Below are 27569 nucleotides of genomic sequence, written 5' to 3' on the forward strand. Positions count from 1 at the left end.
TCAATTTTATATCTCTTTCGACAGACTTTTTCGGTTTCCAAAGAGGAGGTCGTGTTGATTACTCTCTATATGAAGTAGACATTGAGTACGTTGTCAGGGACTACAGGAAGATTCCCAATTACTCACAAAAGGTATGTCAATTTATCACCATCATCATCATATCAGCCGATGGACTACCACTGCAGGGACTTTCAAACATCCATACTGAGCTTCCCAACCACACTACACCCATGAACCAAGTGCTATTACACGGTAAATGACTACTTGAATGATAAATAAAAACAAAAATAAAATCGGTCTCCCTATCACTCACTCGACAAAAGGCTACGCCCAAACTGGGTATCCATAACTTGCATTATGTAATAAAATGTAACTTGTATGATTATTATTATTATATTGTATAATGTAATGTATGGTATTGCTTGATATTAAATAAATAAATAAATGACCAGCTGTAAACCAGGATTATCTATCATAGGGCAAGGAGTCAGCCACCAGCGCATCTCGGACGTTCAACCGATTAAAGTAGGGTTGAGGGGCCCCTTTACAACATGTTATCAATAAAGTTGCAGAGAATGACCATAAGTGGGGTCACGCACTTGTGAACGATGTGTGCAGGGTTAAAGGCTCCTTTGACAGTCACTCTACTCGCCTAGTCCATAACAATCCAGGCTCATTATCCAACAAAGGTGTGGACGGATCGAACGCCACGACAAGAATGAGCTAGACTGCCCAAGCAGTCTCTTATATCGCCAGCACTCATAACCATACGCTTCACCGCAATCACTTGGCACTTGTTACCTCTGCGATAGCAAAGGAACGACTGACTCCCAAATGAGAAACCAATAGCTTTTGTAGCTAGTATCATGACAATATCTCAATTTATTATTTACAATCGTTAAGGTCTGTTTCCTGTCATGATACGTCAATGTACTGACGTATCATGACGTAGTATCATGACTTGGTAAGACCAATATTTGAAATTGCTAACATTTGTATCTACGAGCATGATGTCGATGTTTCAGGAAATGAGAGAAGACAAAGTCTACATGCTGTTAAAAGACAACAGTGACCGTGTTATCTTCTGGGTGGGGAGATTAGCTCCTGAAAATAAAGTCAGGATCCTAAACAATTTCGTGAGAGTAAGTATCTATGTAAGAAATTAAATATCACGTGTCTCAAACAGTGAATGAAAAACCGGCCAAGTGCGCGACAGGCCACACGCAGTGGAAGGTTCCGTAGATTAAGTCAGCACTTTAATCCCTTATGTTACGTTATCGACTCATAAACGGCTCACTGCTGAGCTCGAGTCTCCTCTCAGAATGAGAGGGGTTAGTCCTGGCCCAATGCGGATTGGCAGACTTTACACACGCAGAGAATTAAGAAATTCTCTGGCGTGCAGGTTTCCTCACGATGTTTTCCTACACCGTTTGAGACACTTGATATTTAATTTCTTAAAATGCACACAACTGAAAAGTTGGAGGTGCATGCCCCGGACCGCATTCGAACCCACACCCTCCGGAATTTGGGACCACATGGGGAGTATAAAATAAAAAAATAATTTTTCAAATCAGTTCAGACGTCTTCGAGTAATCGATGTACATAGATACATAAAAAAAATATATCGGTCAACTTGAGAACCTCCTCTTTTTTGAAGTCGGTTAATAAAGCTGAAGAGTTTGTTTGATTGAACGCGCTAATCTCAGGAACTACTGGTCCGGTTTGAAAAAATATTCCAGTGTTAGATAGCCCATGTATCCCTAATTTGTTTGAATGTTCAAAAAAATTAGGGATCCTTCTTGAAACTCCAATAATGTAACCCAACGTGTACAAAAATTACCTAAAATATTGTTTACATCGCATGCGATGCAAAAACTATTGATGTCAAAATAACATAATATACCTACTAGTCCGCTAGAGTTTCATAAAAATCAATATATTCAAACCTAGTCGTCATAGTCATAGTCAGACATATTTTATTTATAAATATTCATATTAATCGTCACAAAATCATTATTATTATACTTAAATTATGATTATAAATTATCTTTCTCAATAAATTATAAAAATAAAATAAACAACACTATATAACAACTTAAACGTCACCAAAATTTTATTTTCTAGAAATTCGTTGTAGCTATAGAAAGCCTTCTCGACAAGCCAAGCTTTCAGTTTATTTTTAAAAGAATTAATTAATATTGGTTATATTTTTTACTAGCTGACGCCGCGCGGTTTCACTCGCGTGGTTCTCGTTCCCGTAGGAATACGGGGAAATTTTATAGCCTATAGCCTTCCTCGGTAAATGGGCTATCTAACACTGAAAGAATTTTTCAAATCGCACCAGTAGTTCCTGAGATTAGCGAGTTCAATCAAACAAACAAACTCTTCAGCTTTATAATGTTAGTATAGATGTTTTGTGGAATCCTATTAAGAACTTCTGGACCCATCCCTGTCACTACATCATCCTCATTAGCCTAACATTATTCAGTAGCCTATTTTAACGGCAGTTAGAAAAAAGGTTTTGACGGCCTCCGTGGCGCAGTGGCATGCGTGGTGGATTTACAAAACGGAGGTCCTGGGTTCGATCGCTGGCTGGGCCGATTGAGATTTTCTTAATTGGTCCAGGTCTGGCTGGTGGGAGGCTACAAAGATGTACCGCTAAGCGATGTAGCGTTCCGGTACGATGTCGTGTAAAAACCGAAAAGGAGTGTGGATTTTCATCCTCCTCCTAACAAGTTAGCCCGCTTCCATCTTAGACAGCATCATCACTTACCATCAGGTGAGATTGTAGTCAAGGGCTAACTTGTAAATAATAAAAAAAAACAATTATTCTCATTTTAGGAACTATCCGTATTGTACGCACCTGGTACATACACAATACAAAAACAAGAATTTGAAAACCAGATATTTTTGGACGCCTTCCGAAAATGGGATCCTAACATGTGGAATGTGAGTAGATTTAAGTACTTACGAGTAGTTTTAGTGGACTCAAAGGCGATTACAAAATTAAGAAAACAAATGTCGAACAATCATCGAAAACTAATGTGGTGGCTAGTTACCACCCTACCGACAAAGACGTACCGCCAAGCGATTTAGCGTTCCGGTACGATGTCGTGTAGAAACCGAAAGGAGTGTGGATTTTCATCCTCCTCCTATCAAGTTAGCCCGCTTCCATCTTAGATTACATCATCACTTTCCATCAGGTGAGATTGTAGTCAAGGGCTAACTTGTAAATAATAAAAATAAAAAAAAAAATAATAAATTCACAACACTCGTCAGGACAACTTATTTAACAAATCAAACTGGAACCAAAATAAGACCCTAGAATGGCGGAGAATGACCTTGAGTGAAGTCACGCACTTGTGAACGATGTGTGTAGGGTTAAAGGCGCCTTTGACAGATATCTAACACTCCCCTTTTCCACTCAAGTCACTCTCCCCGCCTATCCCAAGTAACCCATAAAGAATTACACAACAAGAGATGTGGACGGCTCGAACGCCACGAGCACACTGAAGTCGTCCGAACCGCAAGTGGTTGCAACGCGGCGATAACAGTAGGTATATCTTATGAACAAAATAAATATATTTAAACAATACACACATAACTGAGGTTAGGAGGTAGGAGTATCTCTGCGCGATCGAATCAGAAATGAGGAGATCCGCAGAAGAACCAACATGACTCACCGATCACCGACATAGCTCAACGAGTTGCGAAGCTGAAGTGACAATGGGCGGGGCACATAGTTTGAAGAGCCGATAGACGTTGGGGTCACAAAGTGCTGGAATGGCGACCCCGCACTAGTAAGCGTAGTGTTGGCCGACCCCCCACCAGGTGGACTGACGACATCAAGCGAGTCGCAGACATTCGCTGGATGCAGACGGCTCAGTATCGTGATGTTTGGAAGTCCCTACAAAAAGCCTATGTCAGGGTAGGCGAACCTTTATGCATCAACGTGCCATTTTTTCTAAAAAATGTTTAATGGGGTCATTGGCGTGCCATCAAATAATTTTGACTTTCTGATTATTTGGAGAATAACAATAATAAATACTATCAAAACTCTTTATGAAATAAAGTAAACAAAACGCATAAATAAAATTATTGTAAAATTAGTGTGACTTCTGTTGCTGCAGGTTAGATGACAAATAATTTATGTCAAATACCTACTTTACACATGTTTTATGATCGGCGACGTGCCCAAAATATTGTGTCGCGTGCCATCAATGGCACGCGTGCCATTGATGGCACGCGTGCCATTGGTTCGCCTACCCTGGCCTATGTCCTGCAGTGGACTCCATCGGCTGATATGATGATGATGATGACACATCACTATCTAGCCCCAAAGTGTAGCTTGTATTATGGGTAGTTAGATAACGGATTTTATCTTATATATTTATATTTATATACTACATATAAATACTTATATAATATGTAAAAAGAAAACCTCTTTAATATTATTTCTTTTTGGTAATTTACTTTTTTTTCATGACATTGTCACATTTTAAATATTCGATATATTATTATTGACTTAACAGCAAAACATTAAAATTTTTATTAAAATATAAAGTAGATGTAAATAATAGCTTTGAATGTTGTTTTTATATTTTATTTATAGGTAAGTTTTAGTTTAGTATTTAATTTAATTATTTAATGTAAAACGTAATATTGTAAATAACAATTATATTTTATTTATAGAAATACAAACAAGCTTTTATTACTACTATCACATTCACGTGAAATAATTATCATTATATATATATAATCTATAAATACACCAAGACACTGGAAAACACTCATACTCATCACACAAATTTTTTCCGGTTGTGGCAATCGAACCCACGGCCGTGGTCGCAGAGATCACAGTCGCTACCCACGTGGTCGTCAAAAACTATTTAGACAACCAATTTAGGCTAATCAATACATTTACCATCGTCCTGCTCAGAAACAGCTCCGATTTTCATGTTTTTTTTTGTTCAGTTTGTTTCTTGATATTATTTGAAATCAGAAACCTTTTGGAGTGGGGACGGAATGATTTATATTACTTAAACAATATTTATGCTATTTCTATAATAAATAATTAAAAAACAAAACACTACCGACTCCAAAAACACAAACTTATGCAGGAAACTAATAAGCAGAAGAAAACATTGTAATATTTTCTATCTACTAATTACTTTGAAGCCGGTGCCAATGGTAAAATTAATGGGTAGTCAATCAATCGTACCCTCTTTTTTTTCTCGTATTTTTGAAATGGGTAGTATTTTTAATTTTTTTTTATATAAATAGCATAGATGTTTTTTAAAAATATAAATAATTTCGTCCCAGCACCAAAACATTTCTGATTTTAAATAACATAGAAAAACATGACTTTTAAAAAAATCATCAAAATCGGAGCTGTTTCTGAGCAGGTCGAGGGTCAATTAATATTGCAGTTAGTAAACAATATACATTTTTTCTTGTTGTTTCAGAAACAAAGACTGGATGAACTATTCAAAATGGATGACCTTGACAACAACCTAGTAGATGACTGTTAAAGTTAATACATGCTAATTTTTGTACTAAAGGCCCTGCCATATTAGAGCGTTGTATTATGTTGCATCGACGCAACGTCGGAGATGCGTCGTCTTGGTAATTTAAATGACATTTCACATCAAAACATTGTGTGACGTCACAAGTAGCAGCGACAGTGATTGTACCATTATTTTGTGGTAGAGGAAACACCTCGAAACACCCAAGACTTGATACCTTGGGTGTAGATTTAAGGGATCCCTTTAGAATGCTTCAACACTCACTTTCCCTGTCCGACATGTTATCCATGCCCACACTAAACAATTTATGATAAACAATAATTGCAACATAAAATATTATTGTACAAAATCACTAACGCGACTGGCAGCGTGACGGTTAAAGAAAGAAAAAGATCTTTATTTTTAAGTAATGCCACATATAACATTGAATTTAAATTATAACATATTATGGCTAACTGTCCACTCAAACAGTGGAGCAGTAAAGAATGCCCTGTAATATGTGGCATAACCTAGAAAAAGGCCGCAACTCAGCATTTTGCCGCATACTTTCAATAAAAAAAGGATGCAGCAATGATTTTCAGTTAGGACCCAGATCAGGTGCCGCCACGCACACAGTTCAACATTTTATGTAAACTATTAAAGACAATTATTAAGAACTAATTAAAACTAGGTGGGTACATTGATTTAAAAAAAAACACAGAAAACGGTGTCTACGCTGCCTAAAAAACAACTGAGCTCAAGTCACCAAATACCCTCTTATTTATACCAACACTGATACTTCCACTCTACAATAACGTAATTAATGAATTCTAATACCAGTTGTAATCGAGGAACTTGTAACAGTTGCGTCATCCTCTTGTGCTGCGACATCGTACGTTTTTTTTATTCTCTACAAGTTAGCCCTTGACTACAATCTCACCTGATAGTAAGTGATGATGCAATCTAAGATGGAAGCGGGCTAACTTGTTAGGAGTAGGAAGAAATCCACACTCTCTCGGTTTCTACACGACATCGTAACGGAATGCTAAATCGCTTGGCGGTACGTCTTTGTCGGTAGGATGGTAACTAGCCACTGCCAAAGCCTCCCACCAGCCACACTTGGACTATGAAAACCTCAATCGGCCCAGCGGGGGTCGAACCCAGGACCTCTGTCTTGTAAATCCACCGCGCATACCACTGCACCACGGAAGCCGTCGTACTACATATGTGGCATACAATGTTTTGATCCGTTGCGACGATGCGACGAAGCAACATAACGCACTAATGAAGCATCGCCCTTAAAATTAAATATTATATTGGGGAAAGGAAATCTTTCGTTTTGAAAGACATTAATTTAGGCTATTAATGGGGATGATGACTGGGCTGAATATATTGATTTTTGCGATACATTCGAATAAATAAGATGAATGTTAACTAATTTATACATAAAAAGCAAAGATTGTCTGGTTATTTGCACAAAAAGGTTATAAAATTTCAAATCTATTAAAAATCTTTTGTCGTAATTAGAAGACAATTCATACAGTTTCAGCTTTCTTATATTCGTCGTTATCAACCCATATTCGGCTCACTGCTGAGCTCAAGTCTCCTCTCAGAATGAGAGGGGTTAGGCCAATAGTCCACCACGCTGGCCCAATGCGGATTGGCAGACTTCACACACGCAGAGAATGAAGATAATTCTCTGGTATGCAGGTTTCCTTACGATGTTTTCCTTCACCGATTGAGACACGTGATATTTAATTTATTAAAATGCACACAACTGAAAAGTTGAAGGTGCATGCCCCGGACCGGATTCGAACCCACACCCTCCGAAATCGGAGGCAGAGATCATATCCACTGGGCTATCACGGCTCTTATATTAAATGTGACATTTTTCAATAAATGAACTAAAAACATAAACGCACAAATAACAAAGATATTAGTAATTTTGTTTGAATACATACAAAAAATACATACATACAAATCTAACGATCATTATGTACCTACGACGTCATTAATTCGTACCATTTTGTATGGGGCGTTTTTCAGGGATCCGCGGCAGCGCCGCAAATCTGACCCTTCAAATCCCTGTAGCTCCGAAAGTAATGATCGCAGATACCCTGTTACTTTTACAAAATTGCTTTACTATTAGCATACTCTTAATCTATATACAATTTAAAAACAGTCATCATCCCCTATTCATAAGACGGCAGCTTTTAGGGGAAGCTAAACTAGTAGTAAGTTTTGCTGCTACTAAATGTTGGAACGATTTGCCACCATCAATAAAATCTGTTAAATTTGCTAATACTTTAAAATTTAAATTGAAAAATTATTCAATAACTCAGCAGAAACAGACTTGTTGATCTTATAGTTCCAACATTAAATAGAGCTAGCAGTGGCGTGCACAGGGCATTCAATTAGGGTATGCACTATACGTACAATTTGTATAAAATGGAAAATTACTTCTCCAACGCAGGTTCGTAATTACTCCCGAGGGTAGGCAGTGCATTTTTGCATCTATGAAGTGCACGCCACTGAGAGCTGGTGGTAGTTATGTTTTTTTTTAGTTTATCTATGGCTTGTAATGTTATACTTAAAGCGCATGTCCCAATTTTGTATGGAGGCTGGGCCTTTATTCCCGAGTGTCAACTAACCAGACAAATTATTTTTATCTTAAAAGAATGAATGAATGAATGAAATATACTTTATTGTACACCAAAAATAATAATAACAGTCAAGAAATTAACTTAAAAACTAATGTACAATTGGCGGCCTTATCGCTAATGAGCGATCTCTTCCAGACAACCAATCGAAAAAAGAGAAAATAAATACATAAAGAACATAAAATATAGGGCTTAAAACCCAAAATATAATTAGTTCTTCAATTAATGAAATAAAATGTTTTTTTTTTAATTGGCTAACAACATTAATTAAGAATTTTTATCATGGCAACATGCTTGTAACTCACACCCTGACAGATTGTCGGTGATCTTCGCGCAGTAGCGTTAGCAATATAAGGATTTTTTTTTAATGCTTCTCTGTCTACGATATAATGTTTCTTTTTAACTTGTGTCTTATTGACATTTGACAATATTATTATTGACAGCTTACACCGGATATGAATTCACTTCCAGGTGTTTTTGAAATCCTTAACTTTTATTAATTAAAATTATCAATAGGAAGTATTTATTAATGAAGATAATACTTAAATTAGCTAAACTTATTATAAAAATAAAATATAAGGAAATATAACTACAACTACAAAATTAAAATAAGGTGGTGTTTTTTGTTCTGTTTTGAACACTTTTAGAATAGAATATATCTTTATCTGTCCACACACGAGTAATAAAATAAAATAAAATAAACAAACAGAACATACAAATATCTGGTCGTGGACAAAACAGGTATCCACCTCAGCACAATGCCACAGCGAGCTGTGGCGCTGGTTTTCAGGTGAAACCTTGTGAGTTCACGGACGTGTCTACGTGACGTGTCTTAACTTAAAACTTATACATGAATACAAAGTAAAATAAAATAATGAAACGAAAACGAACAGAGTAATAAAATAAAAAAATGCCATTTTGTATGGGACGTTTTTCAGGGATCCGCGGCAGCGCCGCAAATCTGACCCTTTAAATCCCTGTAGCTCCGAAAGTAATGATCGCAGATACCCTGTTACTTTTACAAAATTGCTTTACTATTAGCATACTCTTAATTTATATACAATTAAAAAAACTGTCATCATCCCTATTGCATTAGTTCATACAAAATGCTACGCAATAGCTTTACCGTGGCAGTCCCCGAGTGCCAGACTTCTTTTTTTTTTATCTAATTAATGCGGGTTCCAAAGATTCTGAAAATTATTTTCTCAACACCAATCTGTAGCTTCTATCCGTAAAAAATACTGTCGTCGTCGTCAACCCATATTCGGCTCACTGCTGAGTTCGAGTCTCCTCTCAGAATGAGAGGGGTTAGGCCAATAGTCCACCACGCTGGCCCAATGCGGATTGGCAGACTTCACACACGCAGAGAATGAAGATAATTCTCTGGTATGCAGGTTTCCTCACGATGTTTTCCTTCACCGTTTGAGACACGTGATATTTAATTTATTAAAATGCACACAACTGAAAAGTTGAAGGTGCATGCCCCGGACCGGATTCGAACCCTCAGAAATCGGAGGCAGAGGTCATATCCACTGGGCTATCACCTGCTTATAAATTACTAGCGGACGCCCGCGACTTCGTCCGCGTAAAATTCGATGTCAACTTTACCTCCCCCCCCTACTCTACCCTACTCTACCCTACCCCTACCCTACCCCTACCCTACCATACCCCTACCCTACCACTACCTCAACCCTACCCTACCCAACCCCTACCTCAACCCTACCCCGACCCTACCCCTGCCCTACCCCTACCCTACCCCGAACCTACCCCTAACTTACCTACACCTTACCCCCATCCTACCCCTACCCTCCCCGTACCCTATCCCTTTCCTACCCTTATCCCACCCGTACCCCTATCTTACGCCTATCCTACCCCTACCCTACCACTTCCCTATCCTACCCGTACCTCTACCCTACCCCTACCCCTACACTGCCCCTACGCTTCCCTACCCGTACCCTACCCTACTCTATAAATTCTCTATCTTACTCCTACCCTTAGCAAAATCGGTCCAGCCCTTCGAGAGTGGTGCGATGACCAAGGGAAATAGAGACTTCTATGCTAATAATATAAAGAGGTAAAGTTTGTGTGGTTGTAGGAGGTAATCTTTGGATGTACTGGACCGATTTGGAATTACGTAGTTCCCGTTCCCGTGTGAATATGGGGATCAAACATAGCCTGTGACACTCGGAAATTTCAGCTTTCTATTGGTGAAAGAATTTTTGAAATCGGACCAGTAGTTCCGAAGATTACCCCATTTAAAGAATGTGACAAACATACAAACTTTACCTCTTTATAATATTAGTATAGATAAATAATAAAGGCCCATTTTGGGACATACATGTCCTTTAAAATTTTGTAAATTTTGTATTTTTGTAGTTACATTCTTTGATTCATGTAATTTTTTTGTTGTTTATTTTTAATAACTGTTGTTTGCGCTCGTGGTTTCAACCTTTTAACTGCAACATTATGCTGAGTGGGAGTCCTTTTTTTTTTCTTTTTTTTATTCATTACAAGTTAGCCCTTGACTACAATCTCACCTGATGGTAAGTGATGATGCAGCCTAAGATGGAAACGGGCTAACTTGTTAGGAGGAGGATGAAAATCCACACCCCTTTCGGTTTCTACACGGCATCGTACCGGAACGCTAAATCGCTTGTAAACGTCTTTGCCGGTAGAGTGGTAACTAGCCACGGCTGAAGCCTCCCACCAGCTAGACCTGGACAAATTAAGAAAATCTCAATCGGCCCAGCCGGGGATCGAACCCAGGACCTCTGTCTTGTAAATCCACCGCGCATACCACTGCGCCACGGAGGCTGTCAATTTATTTGGTCAGTGTCCTTTCCTTTTTGATGTGAAACGCCTATAGCCACGCACGTAAAACAGATTTCTGGCGTGGAGACGCACGCTATATGATGGCACTAGTAGACGCCGCGCGGTTTCACCCGTGTGGTTCTCGTTGCTGTAGGAATACGAGGATAAAATATAGCCTTCCTCGGTAAATGGGCTATCTAACACTGAAAGAATTTTTTAAATCGGACCAGTAGTTCCTGAGATTAGCGCGTTCAATCAAACAAACAAACAAACAAACTCTTCAGCTTTATAATATTAGTATAGATATATATGCAGTAGTGTGTACGGTGTGGCGACGCGTCGCCATGCGCAATCGCCTGTGCGATTCTCTCCCACTCGATCCGACGTTAAGTCATCTCTCTCGCTACACTGAGCTCGGATACCTATAGTGTATACTCCGTAGTGAAAAAAAAAATTCTTTATAAGTTAGCCCTTGACTACAATCTCACCTGATGGTAAGTGATGATGCAATCTAAAATGGAAGCGGGCTAACTTGTTAGGAGGAGGATGAAAATCGGTTTCCTTTCGGTTTCTACACGACATCGTACCGGAACGCTAAATCGCTTGGCGGTACGTCTTTGCCGGTAGGGTTGTAACTAGCCACAGCCGAAAACTCCCACCAGCCAGACCTGGGCCAATTCAGAAAACCTCAATCGACCCAGCCGGAGATTGAACCCAGGACCTCCGTCTTGTAAAATTGCTAAACTTGGTAGAACAAGACATGCAGGGCGCGCCAGCCAAATTACAAAACGACAAAGTATCATTCCACCATTTAACCTAATGCTTTTAACTGATTATAAAATGAATAAGAATGGATGAAAATAAATGGTGATAAATTAAAAATTAAACTAAATTTTTTTTTGTAAACAACGATTTATTTTGTGCGTTACATTTTGTGCTTATTACATAAAACATAAAAAAAAAAATAAGTACTTTATAGGTAAGTACATAGAATAAAAATAACTGCAAATACTTAACGTTAACGTAATTTTAACTTATAAAATAAGTTTAGGATTATAGGAACACTTGAAAATAATTATTTAATCAAGCGGTTTGCAGGGAGCCGCTGGATGCTGGCGGTTCTAGACCTTTGTGTTAGGAAGTCTATACAAGAGCTCTATGTCCAGCAGTGGACGTCCATCGGCTGATAATGATGATGGTGACATTTGCTTAGTCGATGGTACTACACCATTGATGAGTTCCTTAATGATAAAGATGCTTGGAGGCCGTCGGATCAGCTTCCACCTTCACACAGGAAGTAAAACTATAAGAAATTGTAATGTTGTCATCAATTCTAAATTATTTATACTGTTACTTTCTTTCTTCTCAGCAAAACCTGCCTTCCGAACCGGTGGTAGAATCTTTACAAATAGTCAACTGACGTGTCAAAAGTGCTTGTAAACTGAGCCTACTTGAAATAAATGAATTTTGAATTCTGTTTTTTTATGATGTATAATATATAGTCCGGTCAATTTAAACATTCGAAGTTACCTAAATTCCCACCAAGCTGAATATCAGTAAGATTGTTTAAAATATCATTAAAAATAAAATTGAAAGTTCCCCATCTTTCCCCTGTAAGGAAAAAAAAATATTCAAGGTCAAAGGTCAGAAAATGAGATTTTCGCATTTTTCAGTATACTCCTTGTACCAAGTTTCGTTAAAATTTGTTTCTATAACGAACATACAGACAGAAAAAAATTTTACTGATTGCATTTTTGGCATCAGTATCGATCACTAATCACCCCCTGATAGTTATTTTGGAAATATATTTCATGTACAGAATTGACCTCTCTACAGATTTATTATAAGTATAGATTATTATTTTTGTCTTTCAAAATAGTATCTGACCATAAATCTTCGAATCCCTTTTAATGATTATTAATTATACATAATGAATCTCTGCAAAATGACACTTGATTGTATTTAATCTACGCAAATAGGTATACATTTTGTCAGTATGTTTGTATTACTACTGTGTTCTAGTTATATTAATTCCAGTCTTGGAAATGCTGCTTGAAAGCTGCCGATTCTCCCTCTTCCACCACCTTGGATATGTGTACCTGAAAAATATACCTAGTTTGAAATGGATGATGACTAGGTTTCAATATATTGATTTTTATGATACATTCGGGTGAATAAGGTCAATGTTCACTAAATTATACATAAAAAACAAAGATTGTCTGGATATTTGCAAAATAAATAAGATTATAAAATTACAAAATCTATTAAAAAACTTTAATCGTAATTAGATGAAAATTCATACAATTTTAGCTTCCTTACATTAAATGTGACATTTTCAATATAAAACTATAAACATAAACGCACAAATAACAAAGATATTTGTAATTTTGTTTGAACGCACATACATATCTAACGATCAGCGAATTAACGACGTCATTAATTTGTGTCATTTTGTATGGGGCGTTTTTTAGGCATCTGCAAATCTGACCCTTTAAATCCCGTAGCTCCGAAAGTAATGATCGCAGATACCCTGTTACTTTTACAAAATTGCTTTACTATTAGCATACTCCTAATTTATATACAATTTAAAAAACTGTCATGATTCCTAATTTAAGAATTCAGTGTCATAGGGTATTTTATACCCAAGGGAATTACGCGAATGTAAACACAGAGAGTATGTTATTATATATATAAAATTACATACCCAGGATGGATAGTTGTTTGCCTGCAAATAATGCTCTGCTTTCTTCATAGCTTCTGCCTTCTCCTGTAATTTACCAAAATTAATATAAACTAGCGGACGCCCGAGACTTCGTCCGCGTGAAAGTCGATGTAAACTTTCAACTACCCCTACCCTACCCTACCTCTACCCTATCCCTACAATATCCCTATAACATTTTTTAATTAGGGTGAGTGATGAGTGTTATAAACGTAAGAGTAGACAAATATAATCAGAAAGCTCCGAACTGCTAAGCTATCGGGAGTTATTGTGAGTCAACCATAAAAGATAGAATTATATATCGTGTTATTGTGAGTCAACCATAAAAGATAGAATTATATATGTTATTATGAATTTTTATATAATTTTAAGGAGAACATTTCGATCATACAAGATTTCTTCGTAGCTTTAACCATTAAGGCTACACACGCGACGGAAGATTAAAAAATGGTGTAACTTCTCCCGTTTTCCCAACATTACTCTTCACTGCTCTGCTCCTATTGATCGTAGCGTGATGAAAAGTTTGCTATAACCTGTCGAGGAGTCCGTCAGAGAGAAAAGAGTAGTTTTTGTTTCTATAACGAACATAGAGACAGACAGACATTTTACTGATTGCATTGGTATCAGTATCGATCACTAATCACCCCCTGATAGTTATTTTGAAAATATATTTCATGTACAGAATTGACATCTCTACAGATTTATTATAAGTATAGATAATGTCACCCAAACTTGTAAAAAAACTTTTTTTGTAAAAAAAAACAAAAAAAAAAACTACATATAGAACGAAGGACTGTCGTAACAAGACTTTCCTCATTTTATAAATGCCGAAAGTTACTGCACTTACCTATTCCTACTCATAGTCCGGTCAAATTAAACCAAAAAATAAGAGTAAAGTTACCTAAATTCCCACCAAGCTGAAAATCGGTAAGATTGTTTAAAATATCATTAGAAACAAAATTTGAAAGTTCCCCAACTTTCCCCTGTAAAAAAAAAAATATTTAAGGTCAAATGTCAAAAAAATGAGCGCTATTTTCAGCAAAACGGTAAGTTTTATCATAAAAATACCTTAAACAAAATTGTAGATCATAAAATTATGTACAAATTTTTTTTTTCTACGTTTCAGATTTTATTTTTAATGATATTTTAAACAATCTTACCGATATTCAGCTTGGTGGGAGTTTAGGTAACTTCGAATGTCTTAATTGACCGGACTATCAGTGGCGTATCCAGGTCTTGGAGGGTGCCCAGTATCAAAATTAGCCATGAGTCCAAATAAAGGGAGATTTCTCACAAAATAAACAAAAATGCTTGCTTAAAGTAATTATATGACAGTGACTAAAAACAGATTTATACCTTTTTAGTAGATTGCTTTCCAATCCAAACATAAATGCTGCTACCAGTGTCCAGGATATAGCATTCCTGGAATATAAGAGAGTTCTAATTAGAATATAAACTTTTAGCAGACTCAGAAGTGGATTACTGTAATAAGTAAACCAATGTTTGATATTTGATATGTTGTTTGAACGCCCATACAAATCTATAACGATCAGCGAATTAACGACGTCATTCATTCGTGTCATTTTGTATGGGGCGTTTTTAGGGGTCCGTGGCAGTGCTGTAAATCTGACCCTTTAAATCCTTGTAGCTCCGAAAGTAATTATCACAGATACCCTGTTTTTTATTTATTTATTTATTTAAGCCTTTACAATCTAAATTACATAATATTTATTACAGTTAAATTTATTACAGTTAAATTTCATCCCACTGCTGGGCAAAGGCCTCCCCCTTCCTCTTCCATTGTGTCCTTTCCATTGCTGATCGGGTCCAGTATGTCCCTTCAAAGGCAATCAGATCGTCTTTCCATCTACTAATTGGTCTGCCTCTTTTTCTTTTTTCCTCCCTTGGGCACCACGATGTTGTTATGCTACTCCAATCGTCATTTGATTTTCTTGTTATGTGTCCTGCACAGTTCCATTTCAACCTCTTTGTTATTTTTCCTACGTCTTTCACTTTACTTTTTAGTCGAATATGGGAATTTTATGTTTAAGAAGTTTCTTTCCATGTTGCGTTGTGTTGTTTTTAGTCTCTTTATATGGTTTCTATTCAATGCCCATGTTTGACAACCATAGGTAAGGGATGGTGTTATACATGCATCAAAAGTTTTCGCTTTGAGACTTACTGGTATGTCCTTGTTTTTAAAGATATATTTTAGGCTCCAGTATTTATTCCAACCTTGTTGTATTCTTTTATTGATTTCCATTTCCTGCCAATTTTTAAATGATACGGTTTGTCCTAGATATGTGTATTTATCTACAACTTCTAATTTAGTGTTATTTATTTCAATATTTATAGATTCGTCTGTACTTCCCATTATTTTTGTTTTTTTCATATTCATAGATAGCCCAACTGATTTGCTTTCTAGTTCTAAACCTTGTATCATTATTTTAAGTCATCTACTGTGTTTGAAAACAATACGACATCATCCGCAAATCGAAGGTTTGTTAACTTTTGACCATATACTTTAATTCCCAATTTCTCCCACTTAGTCCTTAGTTTTAAGAATATATTCTGAAGAACTGAGTTAAATAATTTTGGGGACATTGGGTCTCCTTGTTTTACGCCCCTTTCAATCTGGAATTTTTTGCCTTTTGATTCAAGTTTTATTAGTGCTTCGTTATTGGTATACAGTTTTCTGATCAATTCAATGTACGCTTTTGGTATTCCATCCATTTTCAAGGCGTTCCATAGTGATTTGTGTTCAATAGAATCAAATGCTTTATTAAAGTCAATGAATGCTATGAACAGGGCTATTTGATATTCTTTTGACTTTTCCATTATTTGTTGTATGCTTTGTAGATGATCGCATGTTGAGTAGTTTGTTCTAAATCCTGCTTGTTCTGGTGGTTGTTGTAAGTCTAGATATGTGTTAATTCGTTTAGTTATAATTTTTGAGAATATTTTGTAGAGATTTGTGATCATGGTGATGGGTCTGTAGTTGTTTATATCGTAGTAGTTTCCTTTCTTATGTATAAGTGTTATTTCTGATGTTAACCATTGTGATGGTATGTCCTTGTCTTGTAAAATTTTATTGAACAGTTCGGTAACAGCATCTATAAGAGCTTCTTTTCCTAATTTTAAGCTTCTAGGGCTTATTTTGTCTGGTCCTGATGATTTATTTATACTCAACGAGTTTAATGCGTTTTCTACCTCAGCAGATAAGATATCTGGTATTGGGTCTTCTTCAGTATTATACTGGTAGATATTTTTCTCATCATTTTTGTTATATATGTTATCTACTGTGCTGGTGTATAGTTCTTTATAAAAATTTGTGGCAATTTCCATTAGGTTACACCTGTTTTTTTCTATATTTTTATTTTGATTTTGAAGGCCAGGGATCCATTTTTTCCCTATTTCTGTTTTTTGTTTTATTGCTTTAAATGATCTAGATGATTGTATTGTGTCTATGATTTCCTGTGTTCGTTGTTGTCTTTTTTCTTTTCTTATTTTTAAAAGCAATTATCACAGATACCCTGTACCTTTAAAAAAATTGCTTTACTATTAGCATAAGTACTCCTAATTTATACACAATTAAAATAACTGTCATCATCCTTATTGTAAGATACAGGAAATAATGGCGGTCTGTATTCATATGTAGGTCTGGGGGTGCCAACAACAGGACAACTTAATTAACAAAACAAACTGTAACTAAAATAAGACTCTAGAATGGCAGAGAATACCTTGAGCAGTCTCAGAGACTTCTGATGCCTTCTGACATACCAACACTCACCATTCACTGCCTATGCCAAGTAACTTATGAAGAACTAGCTGACGCCGCGCGGTTTTACCCGCGTGGTTCCCGTTCCCGTAGGAATACAGGTATAATATATAGCCTATAGCCTTCCTCGATAAATGGGTTATCTAACACAGAAAGATTTTTTCAAATCGGACCAGTAGTTCCTGAGATTAGCGCGTTCAATCAAACAAACTCTTCAGCTTTATAATATTAGTATAGATTACACAACAAGAAAGGGTGGTTCGGCCACGAGAATACTGAAACCGAACGTACCGCGAGCGCGTTATATCGCCAGTCGTTCCCGCCCGACGGCTACCCCTCACTAACTCCCTACTCTCTACGGAAACAAGTCTCGCCACCTGGCGGCGGCCAACACGAGATCGAGCGACGTCATATCCGTCTCAGACTATTATTTCCTACAAATCATTAACATTAGGAATGTGGATGATATAAAATATTGAGCTAGGATGAGCAGTGCCCAGTGGGCATGACCTCTGCCCCTGATTCCGGAGGGTGTGGGTTCGAATTTTCTTAATTGTCTACGCGTGTGAAGTCTACCAATCCGCATTGGACCAGCGTGGTGGACTATTGGCCTAACTCCTCTCATTCTGAGAGAAGACTGAAGCTGGAGCCGAATATGGATTGATAAAGATATGACATCCATCGGCTAATGATGATCATGGTGATGGTGATGATTTTGATAATGATGATGATGATTACCTTGGTATCCAGTAAATCCTGCGTGAACGGTGATGGTAGCTTCTTGATCTCAATGGAGCCAGTTCTATCAGATATCTCGCTGAGGGACACTTCCTTGGAGACGCCGCGTTCGAAGTCCTGCAAAGAGAATAGAGTAGTAATTCATTGTTAATAAAACAAGGCTAAAACTTACGGAGTATGCCGGACTAGTTTCGAAACCATACGGGGCCCTTAGTTATGAGCTGGTTCTTGCAACGCAGCACTTGTAGCCGTGTTTTTTATTCAATAAATATGAATAACACTCACGATAATTTAAATTCTAAATAACTTAAAACAGTTTAATATACTAAAAAACACGTTTTTAGCACGCACTACAAATTACAAATATTGGATTTAAGTCACGTGACAATTTTTTTCGTATTCCTGACAAAACCCTTTTATTCGATATCAATATCATGGGAGTGGATTTCAAACAGTCAGTCCGCCATCTTGGGGGGGGGGGGGGGCGGAAATATTGGATTTGTAATGACGTTTCTTAGCTAGTCATGTATTGTCATCAGAACTCAGAGCGTGTGCAAAATTTCATCCTAATCGAAGACCAGGCAGTGGGTCAAATTAGGATTTCAAGATTTGTCTTTCTTACTTAGTTACAAGTGAGGCCGCCATATTGGATTTGTAATGACGTTTCGCAGCTAGTCATCAGAACTCAGAGCGTGTGCAAACATTCTAATCGAAGACCGGGAAGTGGGTCAAATTGAGATTCCAAGATTTTCTTACATACATAGTTACAAGTGAAGCTAATATAAAGCGTGTAAAAAGAATAGAATAGACCGATCAGTGGTACAGAAAAATACTTAAATGTACTTATAATTATTTTCACAACATCAAATGATTATCCAAATTTAAAAAAAGGAAGAGGTTCTCAATTTCAGGCGTATGTTTTTTTTGTTTGTTACCTCATAACCTTGTCATTTACAAACCAATTTTGAAAATTCTTTTTTTGTTTGAAAGAGTATACTTCTATATTGGTCCCATTTCATTTTCATGATCAATCTGTTTAGTTATTACGTGTCACAGTCAAAATAACTGACATTGCTTTATATGTATGAAGATATGATAGAATATGTAACCTCATCATCGCCACCCTCTTCCGCATCAGGCACGGAGTCCTGGTCTCCAGATCCCAGAGCCTCGAAGAATTTGTTGACGTCACCCTCGTGGGAGTAAGGATCTGCAATACAACATGTTTATAAAAATGTAAGTTCAGATCAAGTACAACAACAAGAGTGGGACAAGGAAGTCGTATAAATAACTTGTCTCTCTCTCTCTCTAGTCGGTCCCTCATGACTGAGGATCGTGACCACCTTGGCGAGTCCGCCATCTTGGGAAATAACTTGTAGGGAGCCAAAAAGGCAGCCTAGGAGACGCATGAAGAGCAACCAGACACGCTTTCCCATGATTCGGCTCATGACATGATGTCAGAAGGGCTTTGAGAGTTGGTTATCCTAGTACACCTTTGATGCTACTTATATTAAAGCTACCAATGTTCTACACGGACCTCGTCTCGTCGGAACTTCCATCGGCTGCGGGAATTCGCGCACCGGTATCACAAGAGGCGATGTGACTCGGAGCACATTGGTGCCCGTGACAGGTCCATGGGGGGTGAAACGAGGAATCTCACATTAGATAATGTTTCTGCCCCAGAAGGGGGAGAAAGCGAATACAAGGGACAATGACGAAGAATGAAGAGTAAAGAGTCAAGAAGGCAGCCCGAGAACACGCGAAGAGCAAGTACCAGACCAGGCCTACCACTGATTCGGCGCGTATGACTACGAAGTCGGGTGGGCCATGGGAGGTGGTGGGTTGATCTCAATGTTTCCTTGGCCATTATGATCCTGATCTCGGATCTGGTAGGACACGGAGATAGTCTTTAGTCACTCTATACTCTTGGCTCCGTTTCCGCCGTACAGAAAGATTTCATGACCAATTTTGAGGATGAAACAGTCACTATTTGATGCTACTATAGTAGTCCATGCGGGACCACCTAACCGAATCCGACACCGTCCCGACGGATAGCGAGTAATCGCATTTCGCGCGGTGCCCCCGATTTGATAAACCTAGACAAACCCCTAGGCTGAAATGCCTCAACCCCAAGGGGTTAGAAGAGACTACCGGGGGAGCAAGATCCCTCGCTGCTCCCGGGCAAAGAGGCAAAACCTCAAGGGAGGATAAAATCCCACACACCATGATGCTATTGATAATATTAAACCTACCAATGATTTCAATGTTTCCTCTGCCATTATGATCCTGGTCTCGGATCTGGTTGGCAACGGAGATGGCCTTCAGTCGCTCTATGCTCTTGGCTGCCTCTCCGACGTACAGCAGGATGTCGTGGTCGACGTCGAGGATGAAACAATCGCCCTTGTTCATTGACGACACTGACACTTCCACCTGAAAATTTGCGAATTGTTATTGTTATTTCTTCATTTCTAATTCAATCACGCAGAGAAACTACTAACATAGCTCGTTCCATCATCCGCTGTGTGACTCTGAACCTTCTTATGAGGCCCATAGTTATATGATATAGACCAAGTCTCGGAACCATAGGTCACTGGCAACACGCAATGTTCGAAGACGTTCTTCAGGCACTGAGGAATTTCGGACGAAAAGATGTCACCAAGTTTCCCGAATACAGCCCAGTCGAGTTGGATTCAGTGGTTCATCTCTTTCTCGAAATTTGACCTACCTAACTGAATCATATGTCCTAGGTATACGTAATCATCTACAATTTCGAGAGCAGCGTTCTCAACTATAACTGGGTGGAGCGATATGACATTATTTTCGTTCCATTTCAAGCCCACCTGTTCAGAAACTCTGCTGATTCCGAGATGCTAAATTCCGAGAGTAACGAAAAAGAATTCGTACCTGTCGAACTCTTACGTTCCGTTTGCCCTTGATCTGGAACAGCCTCTTCTCAGCTCCAGCGTTCACTGTCACGTGGTTGAACCCAGAAGCATGGCCGCCGTCCATATAACGAATAGCTGTGAAAAAGTTTTTCAAACGTTAACAATGAGAGGGTCCTTCAAGGATCTATTTAAGGGCCATTACTATTTCTCATTTATGTTGATGACCTCTCATACATAAGATAGTATGTAAGCAATTGACACATCTTTTTAAAAGTTTACAGTGAGAGGGTTATTCAAGAATATAAATACGGGCCAATTCTATTTGATGACCTTTTTGACAAGGATAAACATTTGTTGACAAATGACATTAATTGTTTGCTATTGATAAAAGATATATAAATATTGACAATGTTATATCATTGTTGTAATTTTCCTTAAGTCACTGTTAAGGAAAAAGTGTTAAACATCTATTTACAGATAATAATTTGGAGATGAATAAATTTTAACCTATAGCTATTAAAAGAATATTTTCATCCAATAACCTATATCTATACTAATGTTTAGAGGTAGAGTTCGTGGTGGATTAACTGAACTGAGAAAATTCTTTTACAACTAGGAAGGCACGTTATTTGTGAGTGTCATAGGCTATATTTTATGCCCGTATTCTCACGGGACGGGAACTTCGCGTGTGAAATTTTGATCATCAGACATCTTCAAATAGGCTATACTTTATCCCCGTATTCTCACGGGAACGGGAACTTCGCGGGTGAAATCTCGATCATCAGACATCTTCAAATAGGCTATATTTTATCCCCGTAGTCCGACAGGAACAGAAACAATGGGGTTGATCCGAAGCATTTGCTAGTTTTAATATATTTAATATTTGAAGTTTTTATTTCAATTTACCTGCCTATTCCTAAATTTTCACCCTCAGTCACCCTTGCCGTGGAAAATACAAAATAGAATACCTGGTTTGTCGCTGCTGACGACCTGTTTGGACTTGTCACCTAGAAGAAGAAGAAGAAAAAAGAAGCACACACACAGAAGACAACACAACAAATAAAACAAAAAAGAAAAGAAAAGAGAAGCATGCAAAAGCGGTTAAAGCTTTACTACTTTTGGAAAATGATTTAGTTGTATGTAAACTACTAAATCAAGTTACAACGATAATAGATGAAGCGTTTGCACATATTGCAACTGGTACTCCACACTTCACTAGTAAGCTACTTCATGATATTTATCAATGAATAAGTTTGGCTAGGTCATAATGGATGCGATTTAAGAGACAATTTAAAGATCTAATTACAAAAAAAAAATATTATTTACTCCGAAAATATTAATTTTAGAACACATGTTCATTAGACATTTTTACTTATTTTTTTCTAAAGAATATAATCTTAGAGAATCCTAGAGAAAATTCTCCCGAGCACTCTGTATATAACACTGAAGAGCGTCAGCAATGCAAAAAAAAATAAGTATTAATTTATCATCTGCTTGTGAATGGTTGCTAAGCAACAGTTTGTGATGAACCAGTTTTAGATGTCATAGATGCCCTATGACATCTAAACCTACACACACAAAAAGAATTGTGAATTTCTCAGAAATTCTCTGGTATGCAGGTTTCCTCACGATGCTTTTTACCGTTTGAGACATGTGATATTAAATTCTCAAAATGCACACAACTTCCGAATCGAAGGCCGAGGTCTTCCAAGTAACAGCGAACCCCTTACTAGCTAATGAAGCCCCCCCCCCCCCCCCTCCAAAGAAAAAAATCAAAGACTTGAACGTCTCATGAATATTTTTATCTACTGTGCTTGATGGTAATCAATTGTAAAAATGCTCCACGGATCCTGGATTATTCCTTTGATGAATGACGACAAAGGCGAATCGAAATATAATGCTGTCAACTACATAAAAAGGTCTTCCGGGATTAGCAGAACTAAAGCTACTTATGTTACATAGTAAATAAAAAGGCCATCTAATTTCTTACACAATAACAAAAAAACAACACAAAATAAAAATGTGCAAAGGCAGTTTTAACGCTAAAAGTAGCTGCAGTGAAAGGTTTAATAAGAAAGTGAATTAGAAAGAACAGCGATAGAAAAAGCAACAGTCAAAAAGCAAAAAACCACCTGTTTTGAAGTACCTGAGGACACTTGGACACGTAGTCTTGACTAAAAATACAAAGTTAAAAACAAGGACTTACTTTTGTTGAAATACCTGGTATGTAAATTGAAGATTCTTAAGTAACCCTTTTAGATGTGAACCCCATCGTCAATTTTTAGAAACTAAAAGTTAGTCAGCTCACGCTCCTATCATAAGTAAGTACTGTAGACAAGTATGGAGTTTGCTCCTCACTCGACAGAAGTTACCTGGCTCGAAGTAAAGGATGCCCAAAATCGGGCATAGTAGGCGATTTTGTGAAGAAAAACAGACTGGTAGATTCTATTGTCTAGTGTCACGCTATAAAGAAGAAGTCTTTTGGTGGAGAAACATAACATTACACATTAACAGCATAACAGGTTCTTTCCCAGCTCCTTACTCAGCAGAAGTTACCTGGCTCGAAGTAAAGGATGCCCAAAATCGGGGCAAGTGGGCGTGTTTGTAAAGAAAAGCGGATTCCACCTCGTGTCACCACGCTAAAAGAAGGCGCTTGGTGGACATACCCAACAGCATGACAGGTTCTTTCCCAGCTCCTCACTCGACAGAAATTACCTGACTCGAAGTAAAGGATGCCAAAACACGGGGCAAGTGGGCGTGTTTGTAAAGAAAAGCGGATTTCACCTCGTGTCACCTCGCTAAAAGAAGACGCTTTTTTGAAGATACTCTACAGCATGACAGGTTCTTTCCCAGCTCTTCAGAAGTTACCTGGCTCGAAGTAACTCAGGAACTGTTTAGACTCGTATCCCTGGGTCTCGCGATGCTGGACTGCAGTGCCATGGAACTGCTCGTCATCTAGGTTGACGGACAAGATAGCGGCTGCGCCGGACTCATCCTGACTCGTCTTGGTGCCGAGCCAGAAGTGGATGTCCCATGTCAGGGTCTTGGTGCCCGTTGTCTGGAATATACATATAAAAAATCAAATTCAAAATTCTTTTATTTCAATTAGGCTCAGTTTACCAGCACTTTTGAAAGGTGAGGTTTTTTTCATAATTTAATTTAATCTAATGGTGGTAATTTAATTTAATCTAATGGTGGTGGTGGTGAGCTGTGATAGCACAGTGGATATGACCTCTGCCTCTGGTTCTGGAGGGTGTGGGTTCAAATCCGGTACGGGGCATGCACCTCCTACTTTTCAGTTGTGTGCATTTTAAGGAAATTAAAAACAAACGGTGAAAGAAAACATCCTGAGGAAACCTGCATACCAGAGAATTTTCTTAGTTCTCTGCGTGTGTGAAGACTGCATTGGGCCAGCGTGGTGGACTATTGGCCTAACCCCTCTCATTCTGAGACTCGAGCTCAGCAGGGAGCCGAATATGGGTTGATAACGAACGAATGGTGGTAATAATAGTCGAAAACTTAAAATTAAAGTTACAAGGGTTCCAAACGCGCCTTGGTCCGAGAAGAGCCCACAACAAACTCGTCGTCATCAACCCATATTCGGCTCACTGCTGAGCTCGAGTCTCCTCTCAGAATGAGAGGGGTTAGGCCAATAGTCCACCACGCTGGCCCAATGCGGATTGGCAGACTTCACACACGCAGAGAATTAAGATAATTCTCTGGTATGCAGGTTTCCTCACGATGTTTTCCTTCACCGATTGAGACACGTGATATTTAATTTCTTAAAATGCACACAACTGAAAAGTTGGAGGTGCATGCCCCGGATCAGATTCGAACCCACACCCTCCGGAATCGGAGGCAGAGGTCATATCCACTGGGCTATCACGGCTCTACAACAAACTCAGCCAAGGTTTATTTGTATAAGTTTTGATATTATAAGATAATATGATGTAAAAATAGGTACTATCAGTGTACGTGTTATGAACTACTATCGTGGAAACCATTTTCATTTAATGGACCCCCAATTTTTTTTCGCTGACATAGACCTCTAGGGGTCGATATAGACCACTTTGGTAATCACTGATTTATATAATCATTAACACTATAACAAGACTTTCCTAAAAGTCATCATCTTCATCATCATCATCATTATCAGCCGATGGACGTCCACTGCTGGACACAGGCCTCTTGCATGGACCTCCAAGCACAACGGTCTCGAGCAGCCAGCATCCAGCGGCTCCCTGCAACCCGCTTGATGTCCTCGCTCTACCTAGTGGGGGGGTCGACCAACACTGCACTTTCTCTCGCGTAGTTTTGACGGCCTCCGTGGCGCAGTGGTATGCGTTGTGGATTTACAAGACGGACATCTTGGGTACGATTCCCGGTTGGGTCGATTGATGTCTTAATTGGTCCAGGACTGGCTGGTGGGAGACTTCGGCCGTGGTTAGTTAGCAAACAACCGGCAAAGACGTACCGATTTAGCGTCCCGGTATGATGAAGTGTAGAAACCGAAAGGAGTGTGGATTTTCATCCTCCTCCTAACAAGTTAGCCCGCTTCCATCTCAGATTGCATCATCACTTACCATCAGGTAAGATTGTAATCAAGGGCTAACTTGTAAAGAATAAAGAAAAGTAGTTCCTCTTCCTGTAGGAATACGGGTATAAAATATAGCCTATAGCAACCGGGGATAGTGTAGCTTTCCAACAGTGAAAGAATTTTTCTTATCGGTTCAGTAATTTCAAAGTCTATTCAATGCAAACAAACAAACAAATCTTCCCTCTTTATAATATTAGTATACATTAGACAATATACTAACATGATAATAAATACAAGTGAAACAAACACAGCTATTTATATATTACTATCTTGTTTAGAAAATAATTTAACAAATTACAATATTAAATATTTATCTAAGTTTATTAATCTATAGTCCAGGATCCGATTGAGCATTTTTAAAGTTGATTAGGTACTATCAAACAATGATGTTTCTGTTAGATGAGTTCCTAGGTCATGAAAAATGAGGCGCTCAAAAGAGGAAATTTCCACATTAGTTAGTGATGAACGTTATTTAAACAAATAATACCTAAATATCGTCTACAATGTCGAGTTGTGTGTTCAGGAAGTGTGTGTCTCACGATGTTTTTCCGCTTAAGACACGTGATATTCAATTTCATAAAATGCACATGAAAAGTGACAGGATATGGACCCCTGCATTCGTTTTCTTTTTTCATTCCCCGAAGGCCTGAATATACTAATATCCTTCAAAATATTGTCTTTAAGGATATACCTATAGAAGATTTTGCGCAACAGAAATCCCAAAAGAAACCGTTATCGTAATCAAAAAACGAGCAGCATTCTAAGATCGTGACATATTATTACATCATACTGTATTTGATTAATAAATGGTCATATTTAGTAAAAAAAAAGATGAAGAAAGTTTTTTAAATTGTATATAAATTAAGAGTATGCTAATAGTAAAGCAATTTTGTAAAAGTAACAGTAGGGTGTCTACGATCATTACTTTCGGAGCTACAGGGATTTAAAGGGTCAGATTTGCGGCGCTGCCGCGGATCCCTGAAAAACGCCCCATACAAAATGGCACGAACTAATGACGTCGTAGGCAATTAATGATCGTTACATTTGTATATGCGTTCAAACAAAATTACTAATATCTTTGTTTCTTGTGCGTTTATGTTTATAGTTCACATATTAAAAAATATCAGATTTAATGTAAGGAAGCTAAAACTGTAAGAATTTTTATCTAATTACGATAAAAGATTTTTAATAGATTTTGAAATTTTATAACCTCATTTACTTTACAAATATCCCGACTATCTTTGCTTTTTATATATAAATTAGTTAACATTGACCTTATTTACCCGAATGTATCATAAAAATTAATATATTCATACCTAGTCATCATCCCCATTCGCTTCCTTTACTGTCCAAAAGGGCCCCAAATTCTCGTGTGCCCAAGGACCCAGTTTAAGTCGGCAGTGGTTATGTGCATTTTAACTTGATAGTAATCAACTGTAAAAATGCTCACCGGATCCTGGAGTAATACTTTTACGTTTGCTCGCTATGTGAAATATTTTAAATACTACCATCTGCAAAATGTTAGCTAAAACGAATTGATTGATCTAACAGAACACTCATAAAACAGTCAGCCATTAATTGATTGGTCATCCATATAAACACGATCGATAAAAACGTATGTTATTTATAACAGCTGCTTCTTGGTTTTCTGATTAAATATTTACTCTTTTTAACTCCCAATGCAAAAATGGATGTTATAAGTTTGACGTGTTTGTCTGTCTGTGGCACCGGAACGGATGAAGCGATTTCAATTTAGTTTGTTTCGTATTATAGGTGACTTATGTGCGAGTGTTTTTAGACATGTTTGATGAAAATCGGTTGAGCCGTTTAAAAGTTGTGGGGGTGAAAGTGGGAAAGAACAACCGAATGTCTGCAAA

At 37.9% G+C, this 27569-nt stretch overlaps 1 protein-coding gene and 1 long non-coding RNA gene across 5 annotated transcripts in view; one reads left to right on the top strand and one right to left on the bottom strand.

Annotated features, from left to right (window-relative positions):
• The first annotated feature begins 4 nt into the window (after window positions 1-4).
• Window positions 5-9254, top strand: LOC112051005 (uncharacterized). The gene is made up of 4 exons (XR_008252212.1): window positions 5-131; window positions 1026-1142; window positions 2842-2949; window positions 5466-9254. It is a non-coding gene; the product is annotated as an uncharacterized LOC112051005 (long non-coding RNA).
• Window positions 9255-11867: 2613 nt separating this feature from the next.
• The window catches only part of LOC112050998 (gelsolin), a 34805-nt gene continuing 19103 nt past the window's right edge, over window positions 11868-27569 (bottom strand). For 3 of the 4 annotated variants that reach the window (XM_052890064.1, XM_052890065.1, XM_052890063.1), the window contains exons 4-12: window positions 23964-24153; window positions 22064-22102; window positions 21115-21230; window positions 20463-20640; window positions 19320-19420; window positions 18211-18327; window positions 15051-15116; window positions 13680-13742; window positions 11868-13074 (exon numbers count right to left, since the gene is read on the bottom strand). In XM_052890064.1, the coding sequence (XP_052746024.1) occupies window positions 13003-13074; window positions 13680-13742; window positions 15051-15116; window positions 18211-18327; window positions 19320-19420; window positions 20463-20640; window positions 21115-21230; window positions 22064-22102; window positions 23964-24153 (942 nt within the window). In that variant the 3' untranslated portion in view covers window positions 11868-13002. The remainder of the gene's footprint in view (window positions 13075-13679; window positions 13743-15050; window positions 15117-18210; window positions 18328-19319; window positions 19421-20462; window positions 20641-21114; window positions 21231-22063; window positions 22103-23963; window positions 24154-27569) is intronic. The other variant, XM_052890066.1, reaches the window with a different exon arrangement.

This window comes from Bicyclus anynana, chromosome 27 (assembly GCF_947172395.1).
Source record: "Bicyclus anynana chromosome 27, ilBicAnyn1.1, whole genome shotgun sequence".
Taxonomy (NCBI): Eukaryota; Metazoa; Arthropoda; class Insecta; order Lepidoptera; family Nymphalidae; genus Bicyclus; species Bicyclus anynana.